The sequence below is a fragment of the Dermacentor variabilis genome, chromosome 3 (genome assembly GCF_050947875.1).
Source record: "Dermacentor variabilis isolate Ectoservices chromosome 3, ASM5094787v1, whole genome shotgun sequence".
Taxonomy (NCBI): Eukaryota; Metazoa; Arthropoda; class Arachnida; order Ixodida; family Ixodidae; genus Dermacentor; species Dermacentor variabilis.
In genome coordinates, this window is record NC_134570.1 from 10,392,483 (window position 1) to 10,409,563 (window position 17,081).

General features: G+C 47.3%; 1 protein-coding gene across 3 annotated transcripts in view; it reads right to left on the bottom strand.

Annotated features, from left to right (window-relative positions):
- The window catches only part of mTor (serine/threonine-protein kinase Tor), a 461,269-nt gene that overhangs the window by 305,017 nt on the left and 139,171 nt on the right, over positions 1 to 17,081 (bottom strand). For 2 of the 3 annotated variants that reach the window (XM_075684168.1, XM_075684169.1), the window contains exon 14: positions 15,622 to 15,714. The exons of the other annotated variant lie outside the window; for it this stretch is intronic. In XM_075684168.1, the coding sequence (XP_075540283.1) occupies positions 15,622 to 15,714 (93 nt within the window). The remainder of the gene's footprint in view (positions 1 to 15,621; positions 15,715 to 17,081) is intronic. 3 annotated transcript variants of the gene reach the window in all.

Here is a 17,081-nt window from a genome sequence, read left to right on the forward strand (position 1 = left end):
GGAACTCAAGAAGGTTGATAAGGCGATGGAAATCTGCGAGACAATACACACTATGAATAGTAAGACAGCTACTTGCGTCAAGGTACACTGGATTCAAGGCCATTCAGCGAACCTTCACAACATTGCTGCTGACCAGCAGGCACACTGCCCTCCTAATCCTGATCTTCCGCCTATTCCCCTCCCACCTCAACCCCTTAACTCGCTCCAAGCCCGTAAAAACTTTCTCCAGCAGGACACACGCGCTCTTATCCCACCGTGTGTCTGCTCCCTCCCCCTTCACCTTACTAGGGCGGAGGAAGTTGTGCTTAGCGAGGCTTCGGGTCGGGGTGGCCCTTACACCGGCTGTTATGTCAAGGTGGAACTGGTCGCATTTACCACTGGGTGCTACGTGTCCATACTGCTTCGTTCCTGTGATGGAAGCAGATACATACTACCTAATATGGACATGTACTGGTTTAAAATCGGAACGATCGCGTGTCCTACTGCAAGCCGGCCTCCGCTAGTGTGACAACCAGCTATGACCGCAGGATACATGACAATAGATTCCACAAAACACTGCTTCAATTCATACACAACACAGGCCTCACAGCACACATATAATACCCATATACGTATCAAGTATTATGCCTTAAGGGCAAGTCTTTATCGCAATAAAAAAAAAAAGTACTCAGAGTACTGTGATATTGTGAGGATCCTCCCTGACCGCCGTTTGCAATTGCTTCCAGCAGCGTTGGAGGGGTCAGCCAAACAATGGTGGCGCTTCTCAGGGGCACACCCCGACTGGCAGTCCTTCGCATTCGAATTTACGGCGGAGTTTACCACCGTTGATTACAAGTTTAAACTAAAAGCAGAGCTAGATCAGCACACTCAGCATCTGGCAGAACACTTCAAGCAGTTCATTCACGTATAGCGGAGCCTGTTTCAGATGCCGAAAAAGTGGAATGCATGCGGAGACAAATGCTTCCGACATTCCAAGACCTAACAGCCAGCATGAGCTTCGCAAACTTGCAAGAAATGGTGAAGGCGGCCGGCCCTATCATGGAACACGCTTGGCATCGCCTGCGCTACGTACCACTGCCACCACCGTGTATTGCACAAGCAGCAGCTGATTTGGCCTTTGTTATTCATCTCCGCACACCACTGCAAGCCCAACCAAACCTTCCCGGCCAAGCAACGAGAGTGGCAGCTGCAGCCTGCGGCAGTTTCGGCTTCCGATTGTCCGCGGTCAACGACGCTTCACGCTGGATCCCTGGAATGGAGCCCCTCACCTGTGCCATTCGCCTGAATGCCGAACACATGGGGCAACTACACCTCGGCAATGCAACAACTTGGGAGAGCGCCTCAGAACTTCGGGTTTCAAGCGACGCAAGGTACCCTGCGATTCAAGCTGCCAAACCACAGTACCACGTGTCGGCGGTGTGGCGGTTTTGGCCACGTTGCGCGTCAATGTGCTACTGCTAGACCACGCAGCCAACTCTGCTGTTTTCACTGCAATTCCCTAGGACACCTACAAGCAGATTGCTTGGGAAATGGACGAGCATAGAAGCTTCGATTGCTTCCGAAGATGTAGCGAAGACAGCATTCCTGTGCCAGAGAGGAGCGTTTTAATTTAAGCGAGTGCCATATAGGGTAGCATGTGGGTCGGCAACTTTTCAGTCTCTCATGGACAAAGTGTTAGAAGGCATAAAACATAACTACTGCATGGCATTTGTTGACGACGTGCTCATTTATTCAGTAACTTTTGAGGACCACCTACAGCATATCGATGAGGTACTGCGAAGAATTGGCTCTGCAGGTCTGACAATCAATCCCAGCAAAGTTACATGCTATGAACAGGCATTAAAGTTCCTTGGACATGTAATCTCTCCAGGCGAATGTGAACCTGACCAGGACAAGGTGTGAGCGGCTGCATAGTTCCCATGCCCTAAAACAGTCAAGGAGCTCCAAATGTTTTTGGGTTTTGTGGGATAATACAGAAATTTTATCCCCTGGTTTTCTCAGAAAGCAATACCCCTGACAGCTCCCCTTAAGAAAGGAGCCCATTGGGTTTGGGGTGCCAAGCAACAGACAGCATTCGAGACTGTGAGGCTAACGCTGGCAGGAGAGGTGGCTGTGGTATTGCCTGACCTGAAGATGGCCTTTGTGATTGAAACCGATGCCAGTGGCACTGGCATATTGGCAGTTTTGTTGCAGGAAGTCAAAGGTGAACTCGGGCCTGTGTCATTTATAAGCAGGACCCTCAGCGCTGCTGAAAAGAATTATACTGCCCAATAATGGGAATGCCTTGCTGTGGTTCGGGCTGTCGATAGATTCCGACTGTATGCAGAATTCACATGTTTTGAGGTGCACTGTGACCATGCATCATTGGCTTGGATGTTTACAACTGAGCAGGCATCATTCAGAGTGCGACGTTGGGTGTTGAGATTACAAGGGTTCAAGTGTACCATAACACATCATAAAGGACGGGCCAACCTCCCAGCGGATACACTAAACAGATGCCTCATCACTGCTGCCGAATCCGATCAGTCTTGTTTGGTGCAGGACGGATTTCCAATCAAAGTGCAAGAGCCACCACAAACCATTCATTTTGAATTAGCAGCTCCTGTTAACGCAACTGATGTGTCCCCACTCATCGACATTGCAAAGTTACAGTTGGAACAACGCAAGGATCCACTGCTGCTGCAGCTGCTGCAATACTTAAATTCTGGCCTGCTACCTGGTGACGCTAAAGAGTCCAAGAGGCTACAGGACCTACCTGATGACAGCGAAATCTCGAACAATGGTGTCCTTATGTACACAGTCGGTGAACGTAAGGTCGCCTTGGCACTGAAACATGACACCGAATATGGAGCATGACCGCCCCCTAAGGGCATTTAAGCTTTTTTAAAACTTAGAAACGTGTGAAGAGCCAGTTCACATGGCTCTTTCTCCGCTCCGATATCTCCCGTTACATCCACAGCTGCCAGCAGTGTCAGGCTTTCAAACCTCACCGGCAAAAACCAAAAGGACTGATGGATAGTTCATGGGCCACCCACCAAATGCAGCAGCTAAGTGTGGACCTCATTGGGCCACTGCCCACAACCCGTTGGCGCCACAAGTATATCCTGGTGGTGCTGGACAAGTTCACGAAGTTTGTATGGTATGGTATGGAGAACTTCATTGGGTCCTGAGTGGAACTTTTCAATTATGTGCACCTACCTCCAAATTGATCATCGATAAAATAATCTATGTTTCTTGCCAGCATGGTGTGCCTAGCTCCATCTCTAGCGGTAATGGCAAATCATTCATAAGCAAACTGTGAAAAGGCAACTGTGGAAAGGCATTCTCCAGCACTGGGGAATCAGGGAGAGCCACACAGTCCCATACAGACCAGCAGGACAGACTGTGGAACGCCATAATGCAACGGTAACAATGCCAGGTGAGCTACTGCACTTCCCACAGGGACTGGGACAAAAGGCTGCCCGAAGTGGCGTTTGCAATGCACACGCCTGAAAGTGTAGTTACTGGCTTTACGCCTGCCTTCTTGTGCATTGGATGGGAGCTACACAACCCGTGGAGCCATCACAATCAGGCAGCTGGCAACGAGGTGCCCCCTTCTGCGCCGCATGCCCTAGCTGCTGAATTGGATGTGTACCTTCGAGATGACTGGGCCTTTGCACAGGACCACCAAACTTTGGCAAAAGCCAGCCAGGCAAAGTATTACAACAAAAAGTGCACTCCAGCTACCTTCCAGGTTAGAGACTTGGTTCTCCGGCACACGCAACCGCTAAGTAAGGCAGCCATTGGATTCACAGCCAAGTTTGCCCCTCGACGCACAGAGCCATTTAGAGTGACTGCACACATTGGATGCTATACCGACAGACTCAGAAACCTGGCTATAGGGAAACAGAAAGGCCTCGCTAATGCAGACCAGCTGAGCCCTTATCATGTGCCTTGGAAGCCTTCTTCACAGGATAAAAGTGGGAGGCAGGGATCTGTGAGAGTACAAGGCTGCCTTTTTACAATTGCTAGTAGGTACAGCGGGCATGGCACTTTTGACTCCACTCAACGTTTCCGCGCAGGCGCGAGTAAGAGCGGGTGCGAGAGAGAAAATATGGGGGCCTTTGCTTCTTGAATATGTGACTCTGCCTAGGCACTACGGTGGAGAAGTTTCTTTGCGCATGTAGCATGCATTTGTCCCTAGGTGTGCTGGCGTGGCAGAGGGGGGTAGAGTTTGTTTACGCTCCGCCACTGATTGCTCGTGCGGTGAGGCAGTGGGCACGGACACTCCATTTGGTGATCACTGTCTCTGAAGGGGCAAGGTTCTGACTGGTGTTGTACAAGTCGCGGGTCACTTTGTTAGTCGCGACGATAGATTGCACTTTTTACAAGCACTGCTCCAGGAGGGCACATGTAACCGGCAAACGGAGGCCTCAGGAGAGCACCTAAGGTTATATTAAAGCAGGTGGCGCAGGATCTCCGGGGCACCCAAGCAGTGGCGGGGGGATCAAAGCTGGAAGCAGGGCTGCGTGTTCCAGGGGAGTATAAGAATGGCTGTCCGCTGTCGCGGACAGCCCATTTTTTATGCGAACGCCCCTTGGCACGCGAAGGCCTCTGCGAGCGCCAACCCATGGACTAGTCCGGCTTCTAGCATTGATGTCCCCGTTGCCGCTTTGGTGTACTGTAGGCGTCGCATTATGCTAAATAGTGACACATTCTTTTAATTAGCAAACAACACGATTGAATAAACATAACTGTGTCGAGCTGCCAACTTGCGATGCTAAGTTCAGCACTACCACACCCCGCGACTTCTGCCGGCACGCCTAGGGACAAGCGCACAAAACACGTGCTAAGAAACTCCTCCGTAGTGCCTAGGCAGAGTCGTGCATTCAAGGAGAAAAAATCCTCACATTTCCTCTCTCCCACCTGCTCTTACTCGCGCATGCGCGCAAACGTCCGTCGTCTCCGCAAGTGCCACGCCACGCTGTACCTACTAGCAATTGTAAATACGCTGCCGAGCCTACGCCAGGTGGCATAGAGTAGCAGGCACGAGACGGTAGACAACTGTGTAGAGTAGCAGGCACAGGACGGTAGGCAAGGGTGTGTGCCGGTAAGGGAGAACATGGAAGGGGTGTGTGCGTGGTCGGCATGCAGGGAGCGCGCAACAAACAGAGTGAAGCATTCAGAGGAGCAAGCTGTGTGCTGTGCGGCGGGAAGGAACGCGGACTGCGTGTGTGTGCATGTGCCGAAGATATCCCGAAATAAAGAATGTACTTGACTGTGCAGTGCGGCATGATTGAACCAAAGTTGCCTAATTTATGATGTTTTGTCAGCACCTTGCTGATGTGCTTTCTCATGCCAAGAACAGCAGAGGTCACTGGTGGCTCCAGACGGACATTGTCCTTCGATAACAAGTGTGACCCACCCATTTTTACAGTGAAAAGCTTTAGACGGCCTTATTCATAAAACATGAAACCGTGAGACACTCTGGAGGCTCAGTCACAATGGCGGTGGAGAAAAAGCGACAGAAAGAGTGCGGTGCTGTTAAGAATAAATGTTTCGACTCAGTCTATGACTCAGTTCACTACATGCAATGCTTGCAGCTCATAGCTCGGTTCGAGTATTTGGTGCCAATTATTTACATGTTCACAGGAAGATTGCTAAGAAAAAAAAATTTGCTTTGCATAAACATTTTGGATGTTGCCTCCCTGTGGAACCTACTGCCAGAGGCTGAGGATATTTGCAATACCGATGAGGTCTGCCAGCACTGCTTCATGCACCTCAATGAAATCCTGTCTTCATCTAGTGACACCTGCGATGAAGCAGACGAGGTATTCCTTCAGGAAGAGGAACCGATTGGCGACTTGAACAGGTATACCTACCTTTCTTTTGATGTTTCACCACTGAAGCCGCCATCTTCTATTCACAAATGCAGCAGACGATCTTACGGAAAGAGAAAACAGGTAGAGATTGAAAGTGTCGTGTTGAGGAAGATGCGCTCAACTTTAAGCGTTGCATACGGAAGTACACCTGCACATCTGAACTATCTACGACAGAATGTCGTGCATGTGCTGGCTGGATAAATAGCTTGAAGCAAACGTACGAGGCTTTGAGGTTCTATCGAGAGCACCTCCGTCTCTTAGCCATCGTGCCACGAGAAGTTGAAAACAAACATGCTCGAGAGGCAATCCCAGCTGTCACAACATACATGCTCAGAAAGGCTCTAAGTTGGCGCAAGAAGCATGGAATGTGGTCAGATTTTTATTCATACACGAGGTCAAGGTTAAGCCCATTCAATTAACAAACTGCGCTTGGCTACCTCACCAAGGAAGAACTTGGGTGCTCTCGACGGAGCCTGAACAAAAAGGAGGTTGTGTCAGTCATCATGAACAGCCAGAGAGAGAATGTCTCAAAGCAGTTTATGGCACATTCTATCCATGAGACGTTCTAGATGTTCAAAGTAGCTTACCCCAAAAGTGCCATCACCCTGTCAAATTTTTACAGCCTGCATCCAAAATAGGTGCTGCTCGCGCCACAACAAGAGGTTTGCATTTGCATTTATTGCACTAATGTCAACCTTTGTGTCTCTGCACTTGAAAACGCAACTGGCATGGAAATCTCATTAGAAGGCATAAAAGCATTGTGCCTTTGCGGCTCCCAAACTACAGATTGTATGTTAGGTGAATGTGAGCGCTGCCCATGGAGTGAAAGCCTCACTTCGGCCAGTTTGGCAATGGTCGACGAGGACAAGGTCACATTTGCTGTTCGGGAAAGCGGTGACTTGATCAAGATGTCGTATCCAACCCTTTTTGTGAAAGATCTCGGCAAATGGGTGACCAAATAGATTACTCACGAATGCATATGTCACACTCAAGCCGTGGCTATTCATGAGGCAAAGAAGTACCAGCAGCATGGAAGCATTGTTTTGCATTTCTGATTCTGTAAAAAACTGGACTGTCCTTCTCTCAAATGAAATACAATCGTACCATTGGCACAAGAAACAGATCTCCATTTTCACTTGTGTCACCACGACAAGAAAAGCAACACACAGCAACATACGACATTCATCATGACACAGCGCATGCCTCCTACGCCCTAGGTAGTAGAGTGCACGAAGTGCTAGATGAAGAAGCACCCATGTACACGGTCGTCCACTCTTAGTCAGAATGCCGCTCCGTGCTGCCAGCGCTCCGTGGGGCGCCTCTGTCGGGCGCCGGAGAAACTATTGCACAGGTGCAGTGAGAGCCGCAGGCGGGGCTTCGCGCGTCGTCTGCTACAGTGCGCCCTGTACTGCGTTGAAGTGGGCTTCAAATTTGCATTGCCTCCGCAGAACGCTGATCGGAGAAACGTTTCTGAATAAACAAAAGACTGCTGAGAAGCCTATCAGCTGCTTTTATCCCGTTGCAGCAAAGTTTCCTATGTGCCTGGTGAAGTTGAAATGCACAAATAAGCATACCGGGGAGAAAATGCGCGCCGCGTAATATTCGAAGCTTTATATTACTGCTGCAGCACTACGATCCGCCAATATTTTTAATTTTTGGCGTCTTGCTGAGTAGCTGGTAATAAGTGTTAGCAGACGACTAATGTTGTCCGCTGAAATCTCGGCGCAACGAAAATTAATCGGAGCGGAATAGTAATAATGGAGGTGGAGCTACATTTTCAGTCTCCTTTTTACCTTCCCACAGATAGAGGTAGACCGCCAGGTAGACTCATCAGCGTTTGAAAACAATCCCTAAGGTTTACTAGGCCCTCAGTATTGTCCACATTCTCCACATACCCAATTCAAGATGTCCTGCTTCAATACGCCAGCCACATACTTTGAACTTAGTGGGAACACAGTACGGCATATTTTCCTGCGGCCACCTGTGAACTGTAAAATTCGTTGGAGGCACATGGGTGTTTATTAACTGCGGGAAGGCGAAAGCCGTTTGCGACTCATTCCACTGAGTTGAATTTGCCGCGCTTGAATTCATTTTGTGACAGATGAGAAGAGCAGCTGGCGCAAGCGTGGCAGAGGGGTCATGTGACACCACGACCCGCTGCACCGTGATGTCACGTGATATTAAGGTCACGTGACCTAAAATGTAACGGACGGACGCTAGTAGGAACAATTCAACGCTATTGCCTTAATAAATATCCTCTCAGCAACTACTTAGAGCCATGCAAAGCTGAAGACTGAGGTCCTGGTAAACCTTAGGGATTGTTTTCATACGCTGATGAGTCTGCCTGGCCGTCTAGCTCTATCTGTGGGAAGGTAAAATAGGAGACTGAAAATGTAGCTCCACCTCCACTATTCTATTCCGCTCCGTATAATTTTCGTTGCGCCGAGATTTCAGCAGACAACAGCAGTCGTCTGCTAACACTTATTACCAGCTACTCAGCAAGACGCCAAAAATTAAAAATATTGGCGGATCGTAGTGCTGCAGCAGTAGTATAAAGCTTCGAATATTACGCGGCGCGCATTTTCTCCCCGGTATGCTTATTTGTATGTTTCAACTTCACCAGGCAGGCAGGAAACTTTGCTACGGTTGCTGCAACGGGATAAAAGCAGCTGATAGGCTTCTCAGCAGTCTTTTGTTTATTCAGAAACGTTTCTCCGATCGGCGTTCTGCGGAGGCAGTGCAAATTTGAAGTCCACTTCAACGCAGTACAGGGCGCACTGTAGCAGACGACGCGCGAAGCCCCGCCTGCGGCTCTCACTGCACCTGCGCAATAGTTTCTCCGGCGCCCGACAGAGGCGCCCCGCGGAGCGCCGGCAGCATGGAGCGGCATTCTGACTAAGAGTGGACGACCGTGTACTTTCACATAACATATGTCAGCGATGGTGCAGCGAGCCATATTAAAGATAGGTACCAACTGTATGAGTTGTGCCACTCCAAGTATACATCCGCGAGGTGGATATTTTCCACTACCGGGCATGGGAAGAATGCCTGTGACGGTGTGGGTGGACTCCTTAAGCACTAAGCTTCCTCCCATGCATAACCTGAGGTCTGGAAGCGCCGCCTCCTTTCAGTCGGCACATGAGATGGTCTCCCAACTTAGTGGAAAACTAAAAAATGTGGCCCTGCTTCATGCAACTGCTGCAGCCATCGAAGAGCAGCGTTAGCAGAAGTCAGTGGAGTGGAAATCAGTGCCGCTTGTGCCGGGAATTCAGTCATGGCATGTGTGGATGTGTGTCCGCGATCAGTCAAGCAGACATGCGCTGTGTATTACGAAAAATGCTGCTATCTAGCTGACAGTGATTTAACCCTTTTAAATACTACCTGCAAAGTGACATGCAATATATTTGTTCGAGCACCACAAATAGCATCGAGTTTGTTCTCTATTATGTCCAAGAAAACAAAGCAGTAAACACGTTCTCTATTCCTGCTACAATAAAAAAAAAACAGGTAAACCTTTCTTCATTTGTAGCAGCCACTGCCTTTTCTTTTTTTAAAAGAGAGTACCGTATTAACTCACATAATGTTTGCACTCGCGTAATGATCGCACCCCTGAATTTTGTCGTCAAAATTCGATTTTTTTTCCTTTCCCATGTAATGATTGCACCCCGAACTTGCCACAGCAATATGTCGTGTGCCAAGCCTAGCTAATGATGATCGCGCTTACGATCTGTCGAATGCTATTGAATGCTATGCGAACGACTCTTCCAGGACATACCAAGCAGTCTGCACGCACCAAACATTCTTCAGCAGATGCCCCATTTCATTCCTTTCGTCACTTTCCAGACTTCCATGAAAAAAGAGCGACAACCAAACTTGCCTTGGTTTTATTATTTGTAGGCTTTATAACGGTTGTGGTCAACAACAACAACAAAAAAGGCACTTTTCGATTCTTCTCGTCTGCACTCGTGAGCACACAACAAATAGCGAGCGGCAACGGTAGTAGTCACGTTTACACTGATACGTTAGAAGCGTGCCCGATTCATATGACGACGCTTGTAACACAGCTAAGATATTTGCCCACCCATAGCAGAAGCGTGCCTTATTAAGGTAGTAGTGAAGACAAATGCCGCAGTTTCCGCAGTGTGTCCGCCATTGGTTTCTGTCACTGGCAGCTAAGCGCGCCTATCTCTGTTTCTGTCCCCTAAAAGTGGTCATGGCTATGTTATTGCCACAAACTTGCCGATAGTAACGATACTATTCATTACTGATATGGAAAAAACTGTTTCAATGCACATAATGTACTCACGAGAAGAAAAAAAAAAATCACGTTCGGGACGTTCAGCTTGCTCCGCCAGTCGCCATTTTTGTTTTGGTGTTCCACACTGTTACAGCAGCAGCCAGCTATTTGTTGATCCGTTGTCATCCCGCAGCAAATGCGGGATGAAACAAAATGTTTTCTTTTCGCGGGAAATTTAACCCGCGTACTGATCGCACCCCTGAATTTGCGTCAATTTTTTTTACAAAGAAGTGTGATCATTGTGGAGTAAATATGTTAAATGTTAACAAACCGGAATGAGTCATCACGGCAGTGAAGCCAGCACGCTCAAACTCGGCTACTTTGGTCCAATATATTTTGTGAATAAAGCAAATGAGGAAACATTATTGCACCCTTGTTTCGCCCTACAAATGCAGGCTTCCATCAATATTTTTTTCAAAAATTGTAATAGGAGTTCTCATTACTTTTTGAAAATGAGTTTTTTTTTAAAATACTTGTTTATTTATCCACTTTTTTTTCTCTTGTGTTTCATGTAGGAAGATAATATTTTGCATAAATGTTGCAAACAGAACGTTCTATGTTTGACACTTTTTTCGTTTCTGTGTGAGATAGAAAATGCACGAAGACGCATCAGTTACAAGATTTTTTCTGATTTGGGCCATGTTTGGAATTTTTTAAAATTTTTTTCATTTGTGGACAGCATAAAAAAACCACGGAACTAATTTACTGTGAAGTGTATTAAAATGACAAGAAACGCTTTTTGACACAACATTCTTAATTCAGCCATGAAATCGGAAAAGATTGTGGTAAGCAATAGTTGGTCGATTGCGCCACCACCTTCAAATATCTTTTTGGCTTGCTGGGAACGCTTTTCGGGAATTAAGTTTTTGGTTCCGTGCAGTTTGAATATTCCTACATGACACATGAAATAAAAAAAAAACTGACAAAAACAAGAATAACAAGTGGGCATGCATGTTTGATCTCTCCTGAAACCACCCTTTGGTAGTTGGCGATAGTGCACACAGCACCGGTAAACTAGAACTCTGATCACTATGAGCTGTGCTCAACAGCCATCCCTTATAGTGCAGCAGAATATTATCAGCATAGCTGAAGAAGGGAGGAACAGAGCTACTGGCCGAAGATACGACATGAGCATGTCGTGCATACATGAATGGAAACTGTTATTGCTAAGATGTGAGCATTGTTGTATGCAGTTATTTGGGCAAATAATACATGCAGATTTTTTGGGGTTTTTTTTTTGCGTGTGTGCTCTTCCTTTCCGGGCTGTTGTAATTGGGGGAGCTGGTTATAGTACATGATAGTGCGATTATACGCAAAAAAATATGAACATGTTACGATCGGCTAGTGGGGGCAGTGACCTAGCCTCTCCTGCACCACTGTGACAAATCGCTTCGTGAGGCTAACAATACATCTCCTCGGACAGACCTGTGGCGACAAGGTGAGACACGTTTGGAGAATCGAGTGTAGATTGATGGTTCACTGTCACTGTCACTGCCGATGGGAGCAGGAAACTCTTGGAAAAGGGTGCTCCCCGCCGTTTCCTCATGGACTTCAGCAACCGCCATGGTCATCTGACAGGCACTACAGCTAATTGCTGGATCATCCCGGGAACCATGACGCAAAAGTTTGAGTCAAGCATGACAATCCCTGTCTAAGAAGCTCCCCTCCTTTTTTCGTGTTGAGGGAACAAAGGTGCCGGAGTGCTCACGCGCACCCTCGGTCTCAAGGCGGAGCCTTCAGGAACTTTGGACGCCCTGGTTGTAGGAAGATGTGACCGCAGGTATCCCCTTTGTAGAGATCTAGGGAGGACCACAGGGATTTAAGCGGCCTGCTGAAATGTGTGCTAGTGTACTCCGTTGTGTGTTCGCCAGAAAGATGTAGCCTTCTGACCTGTGGCTCGTGCTACGAGAACGATGTACTGCGCTCCGTGCTCCAGCCAGTATGATACCCCTTGTCCTAAGTAAATAAGTTTGCAATTCCAATGTACCGTACTTACTCGATTATAAGACACCCTCAATTGTAACGTGCACCCATTTGCCATGACCAAAAAAAGGGTGGGGAAAAAAAAAACGCCCTAGATTGTACAGTGAAACCTCGTTAAACCTTAGTTGGCCGGAGATTGGAAAAAGTACGTACTAAACAGTAGTACCGCTTAACTGAAATAGCATGATATCACCCACTTACCTGTCAAAAACGAAACTCAAAGAGAGCGTGATGAAAGGGGAAAAAGACATGCAGCATTTACTCACTTCGCAAGACAAAAGTGTTATGTTGGTTTGATGCCGCGGTGGCCTAGCAGCGACGACAGCAGCCTCAAACATACTGCAGCTGCGAGCCAGCTTTTCAGCCAGCCCCCTCTTCTCGGCAAACACTCACATGGCAGATTCCTCGTTGGCGTTGCATGTTCTCTATGCACGCGGGCGGTAGGGCTGCAGAAGTTGCGGGGCGCCTTTTCAATTTTGGAGTGCTGTTCTCGTCGCGACGATTGCATTCATGAGGCTGATGTAACACGCAGCTTGTGCCACTGTCGGGCCTGAATCACCCGTGCTGTCGCTTTCCATGTCGTCCTCATCACTGTCGCTAGTTGACACTTCGGCAGCAATAGAGGCAACGATGGTGAAAAGCCGAACCTTGTAGCCGACATCTCTTCGTGGTCGCAGCAATGCTGCTCAGCAACTTCTTTGCCTTCCAGATGCCACACACCGCAGTCAAGAGTAGATCCCTGTCACGTGCCAGCGCCTACTTCTTCGTGTCACATTCGATAGCACAAACGATCTCTAATTTTTCTTCTGCGCTGAGCGTGTGGCGTCTTTTTTCTCTGAGCTTCGGCATGACCAGAGTCCGTTCGCACGATGCCACAACGCTCTCTGGCACGGCGCCAAAATGATGTTGATGTGGCTTCATGTGCAAACGCTGTGGGGATGCATAACTCTCACGCGACCCCTGATATGTTGTTTTCCCGCACAGCACCCGTCTCCTGTAATCCGGCTTCGCCGCGTGGCCTCATGACCGCGGCAGTCGGTGTGGTTGAAGCGCATTGCGAGAGATGGTGCGAGTGTGGCTGTGCTGACGCCACCTAACGGCGGGGTTACTTGGGCGCGGAAAGAAGAAGGCACTTTCTCTTTGGCTCGAGGTCAGCAAGCAGTGCGGACGTGCCACGCATGTGCCGATCCATGCTTCTGCGAGACCGTCTCGTGAGGGCTCTTTCGAACGCATCACCGTTCGCGTCACCGTACGCGCGAACGACCAGGCATTGGGATCCAGCATGGGGCGAACATATTCGCTCGCTATACGGTCGCGGTGAGTCTGACTTCCGCGATTTGTCGCGCGCCCATTGGCAAGTTTTGGGGACAGCAACTCGACTAGCAGGCATTGATCTATGAAAGGTGCAATAAATGCCCTTGTGATTGTGTGCACTAATGTGTTGCCATTCCTTTGTTCCAAGAGCACGGATGAGAATCCCACAACACACAGCTTGGAGGCCGTTCTGATCTCCGAGGCTTGTTGTTCTGCCAGGCAGCCGCCATGTTTGTGCGATGAAAAGTGGAAACACTACGTGTAAACCGATACGTACGCAATAAGTTGGTATGGTTTATGAGGATACAAAACACATTATGTTCAATGGCCGCTGAGTCGGGGATTTGATTTTACTACTTTTAAAATGAAACTACTGTTTAAATGGGTACGATTTAACGAGGTTTTACTGTAACGTGCACCCGTTTGCCGCGACCTAAAGAAGGAAAAGTCCCTTACAGTACCACGCACCTCATTCTTTCATACAGGAATACAACTTTCTCTCATTTGGAAAAACAAAGATTTACTCTCCAATACACTAAAGCTGCGATAAATAAACGAAGTTGCAGTTTCGCCTGAAAGGCATAGCATTGATTATGATAGCAAATTAGTAGACAGCTACACGAAAAGTAAGGATAGCAGTTTTATCGGCCATATAAACTTTTAAACGTTCGCTTACTAACTAAATTAACAAGCATGGTGTCATGTGCGCACAAGCAAACATGAACACATCTCACGCAGTGTCCGCAGAAACTCTTTATGAGAACGCTGGAGTGGAGAAGCGCGGCAGCAGGAGTGAGCGAATTGACCTTTGTGAAGCCTCTCGCTTGAACGCGCACAAAGCGACGAGAGCACAGCGTGGTGCACCTAGATGTGTAGACTCTGTATCCACGGCAAATCGCTTTCAAGATAGGGGTCGCATCATACGTAGCAGCCACTAGTGTAGAAAGCTTCTCCTGTTTGTGTTAGCCCCACACGCAAGCTTCGGCAACTCCAAACGCCCGTGATGCGGCCCGATTTCCATCAGTCTCCGCACACACGATCACTTTCCTTTTAAATGCAGCATCGTGATGAACTTGGCATGTCTTTGCAGTTGGCACTTCCATGCTGATAGAGCAAATGCGAAAAACAGGAAGACCAGGAAGACTGACGGTGCACTAACCTAAGCACACATACTACAGCACATGGAGGAAGCTACGGGAGCAAGGTTCGAAGCGCATGCGAGGCGGCCATTTTGAAATGCCGATGGCAACATAGTAACGCAGTTTTTGGGTTGTACTCGATTCTAATGCGCATGCAATTTTTGGGCCCGTTTTATCGAAAAAGAAGTGCCTGTTAGATTTGAGTTAATACGGTAAATAAACCCCCTGTTCCATTCCTCATCCTCTTGACCTAGTAATCTTCACGAAAGAGGCAACCCTCTTCAAGAAAACTCTGAATATGGTGTGGGCCCGCTTAGCCTCCGTATGACATCTCGATGGCGTAGGCCAGTTACCCATTACGAGATGCGCTGGCAGCGTAGGCTAGAGAGCGACCCTCTCTGCGAATCCAGATGTTGAAGCGACGACCCCAGCTCCTACAATAGGTGCAAATGCTTATCACAATACAGTTGGCAGCGACAGCAGTCAATGGCGACATTTGATGGCTCACAAGGTGATATGCTGATACCAGAAGAGGAAACAGAGTGCATGCTGGCATTCTCATGTGACACGGACAGGCGAGTATTGTGTGAAAGCTGCCTTGGTAGTCAATCAAGAGCCTACTGCTGTAGAATGTGCATGATATAAAATGCATGAATGTGCATGATAGAAAACGCATGATATGATCACAGCTGAATGCTGGTGCTGAAGGATTGCGTGTTTCAAGAACATATTAACTGTAAAAAAGAAGTGTAACTGTATTGGGTCATTTTTTTTTTGTGTTCCCAATGGCGAATGTTCGAGCCGGGAAATTGTACGAGAAGGAGTCATATCAAAGAGGTTATGTGGCATTAACGAGATTCTACTGTAAATGTCCTTTGTGTGAATCCATGCATAATTTTCTCCTTCACGTGAGCTTCACCTGTACCAGTCAACCAGCTTGCACCAAGCTGCCTCTACTATAGGGTACGGTATATGGTTTGCAAGGCTGTGTTCAGCCACCAATTGCCACATACACTTTGGTACCCACCTCTCTTTTTGGCAATGATGATGAGTCTTGCAGCATATCAATGATGATGGGCAGCAGTTCATTCATCCACTTGCGCATCTCAGTCCCACTGACCTGTAATGATGGTGGGCACAATTTGAAAGCTTCCAGCGATTGTAAAAGCAAAATTGTAAACTTGGCGATTATTAAACTGAAACAAAGTTCAAATTAAGGCCACCTTTTTGAATGCGGATGTTGATGCTTTCTGCGATTACCACTGAAGAGTGCTATGAAAGATCAACCAATAAGCTCCATGGAAGCCTGCAATGTCCAAAAATTGACACCCACAAAAAGAGAAAATTGTCACCCACTAAAAATAGTGAAGCTACCGAGGAAATACATACAGGATCCTTGAACAGAAGCTTCACAGTTAATGAAAAAGTCACCCTAGTCCAGGGGTGCATAATGTGCATTATCACTTCCATGCACATATTTATTTATTTATTTGTGAATACAGTTGGTCCTATTTGGCCTATTGCAGGGTTGAAAACAACAAATATACAAGCACTGAACAATTGAAAAGAAACTCATAGACAGGCAAATATAGTAACAAAAGTAACACTTTCAAGAATATGGCACAGAAAAGTTATAAAGAGTCCAGACAAAGAATTATTAACCCTAGTCAACCCAGAGAAATACTAAGAGACCAGTTTGATAATGCCACAGTAATGAAGCCGTCTTTCAGCAAAAACTTCTGAAATATTTAAGTGATGTGCAAAGGTTTTATTGAGTGTGCAAAATCGAGAAACGCTTGAAGAGGAAAGTGGAGGGTGGGTACAAATTTGACATGGGCCCCTTGCAGGACCCAATAATGGTGCCTGCTAAATGCCTGGGTTCTGTGGAACACAGCTTGGGAACCTTTAGCAGTACTCTGAAAGAAAAGCTTACCTTGAATAGAAAAATACACCATCAGTTCACACTACCAGTACTAAACCCATGGGACTGAAACTTGGAGGACAAAAAAGAAACTTGAGAACAAGCAGAGGGCCACACAACCAGTGATGGAATGAAAAGTGATAGGCGTCCTGTCAAGAAACAGGAAGTCAGCAGCATGAAATAAAGAGTGAATGTGGTAACTGACATTCTAGTTAAGAATAAAAGGATGACGTTGAGATGGGCAAGTCATGAAAGTATCTCTTTAAGTAACATAATGGGTGCCAAAGGAAGGAAAATGCAGTAAAAGATGACAGAGGATTGGTTGGTGTAATGAAATGAGGAACTCTACAGGCGTACGATGGAGTCAGCCTTGCAATAAAGTGTTAAGTGGTACAGTGGAACCCACTTATAAACAGTGCTGGTTTTAAAAATATATTGGATATAACAGTGAGCAACGGATGCACCATCAACTTCTGTATGTATTCTACAGTAAAATAAACCACTTACTACAATGCTGGCATGCTATATTATTGTTTAAAACAATTAAATCTGGCTAGTTGATGTGT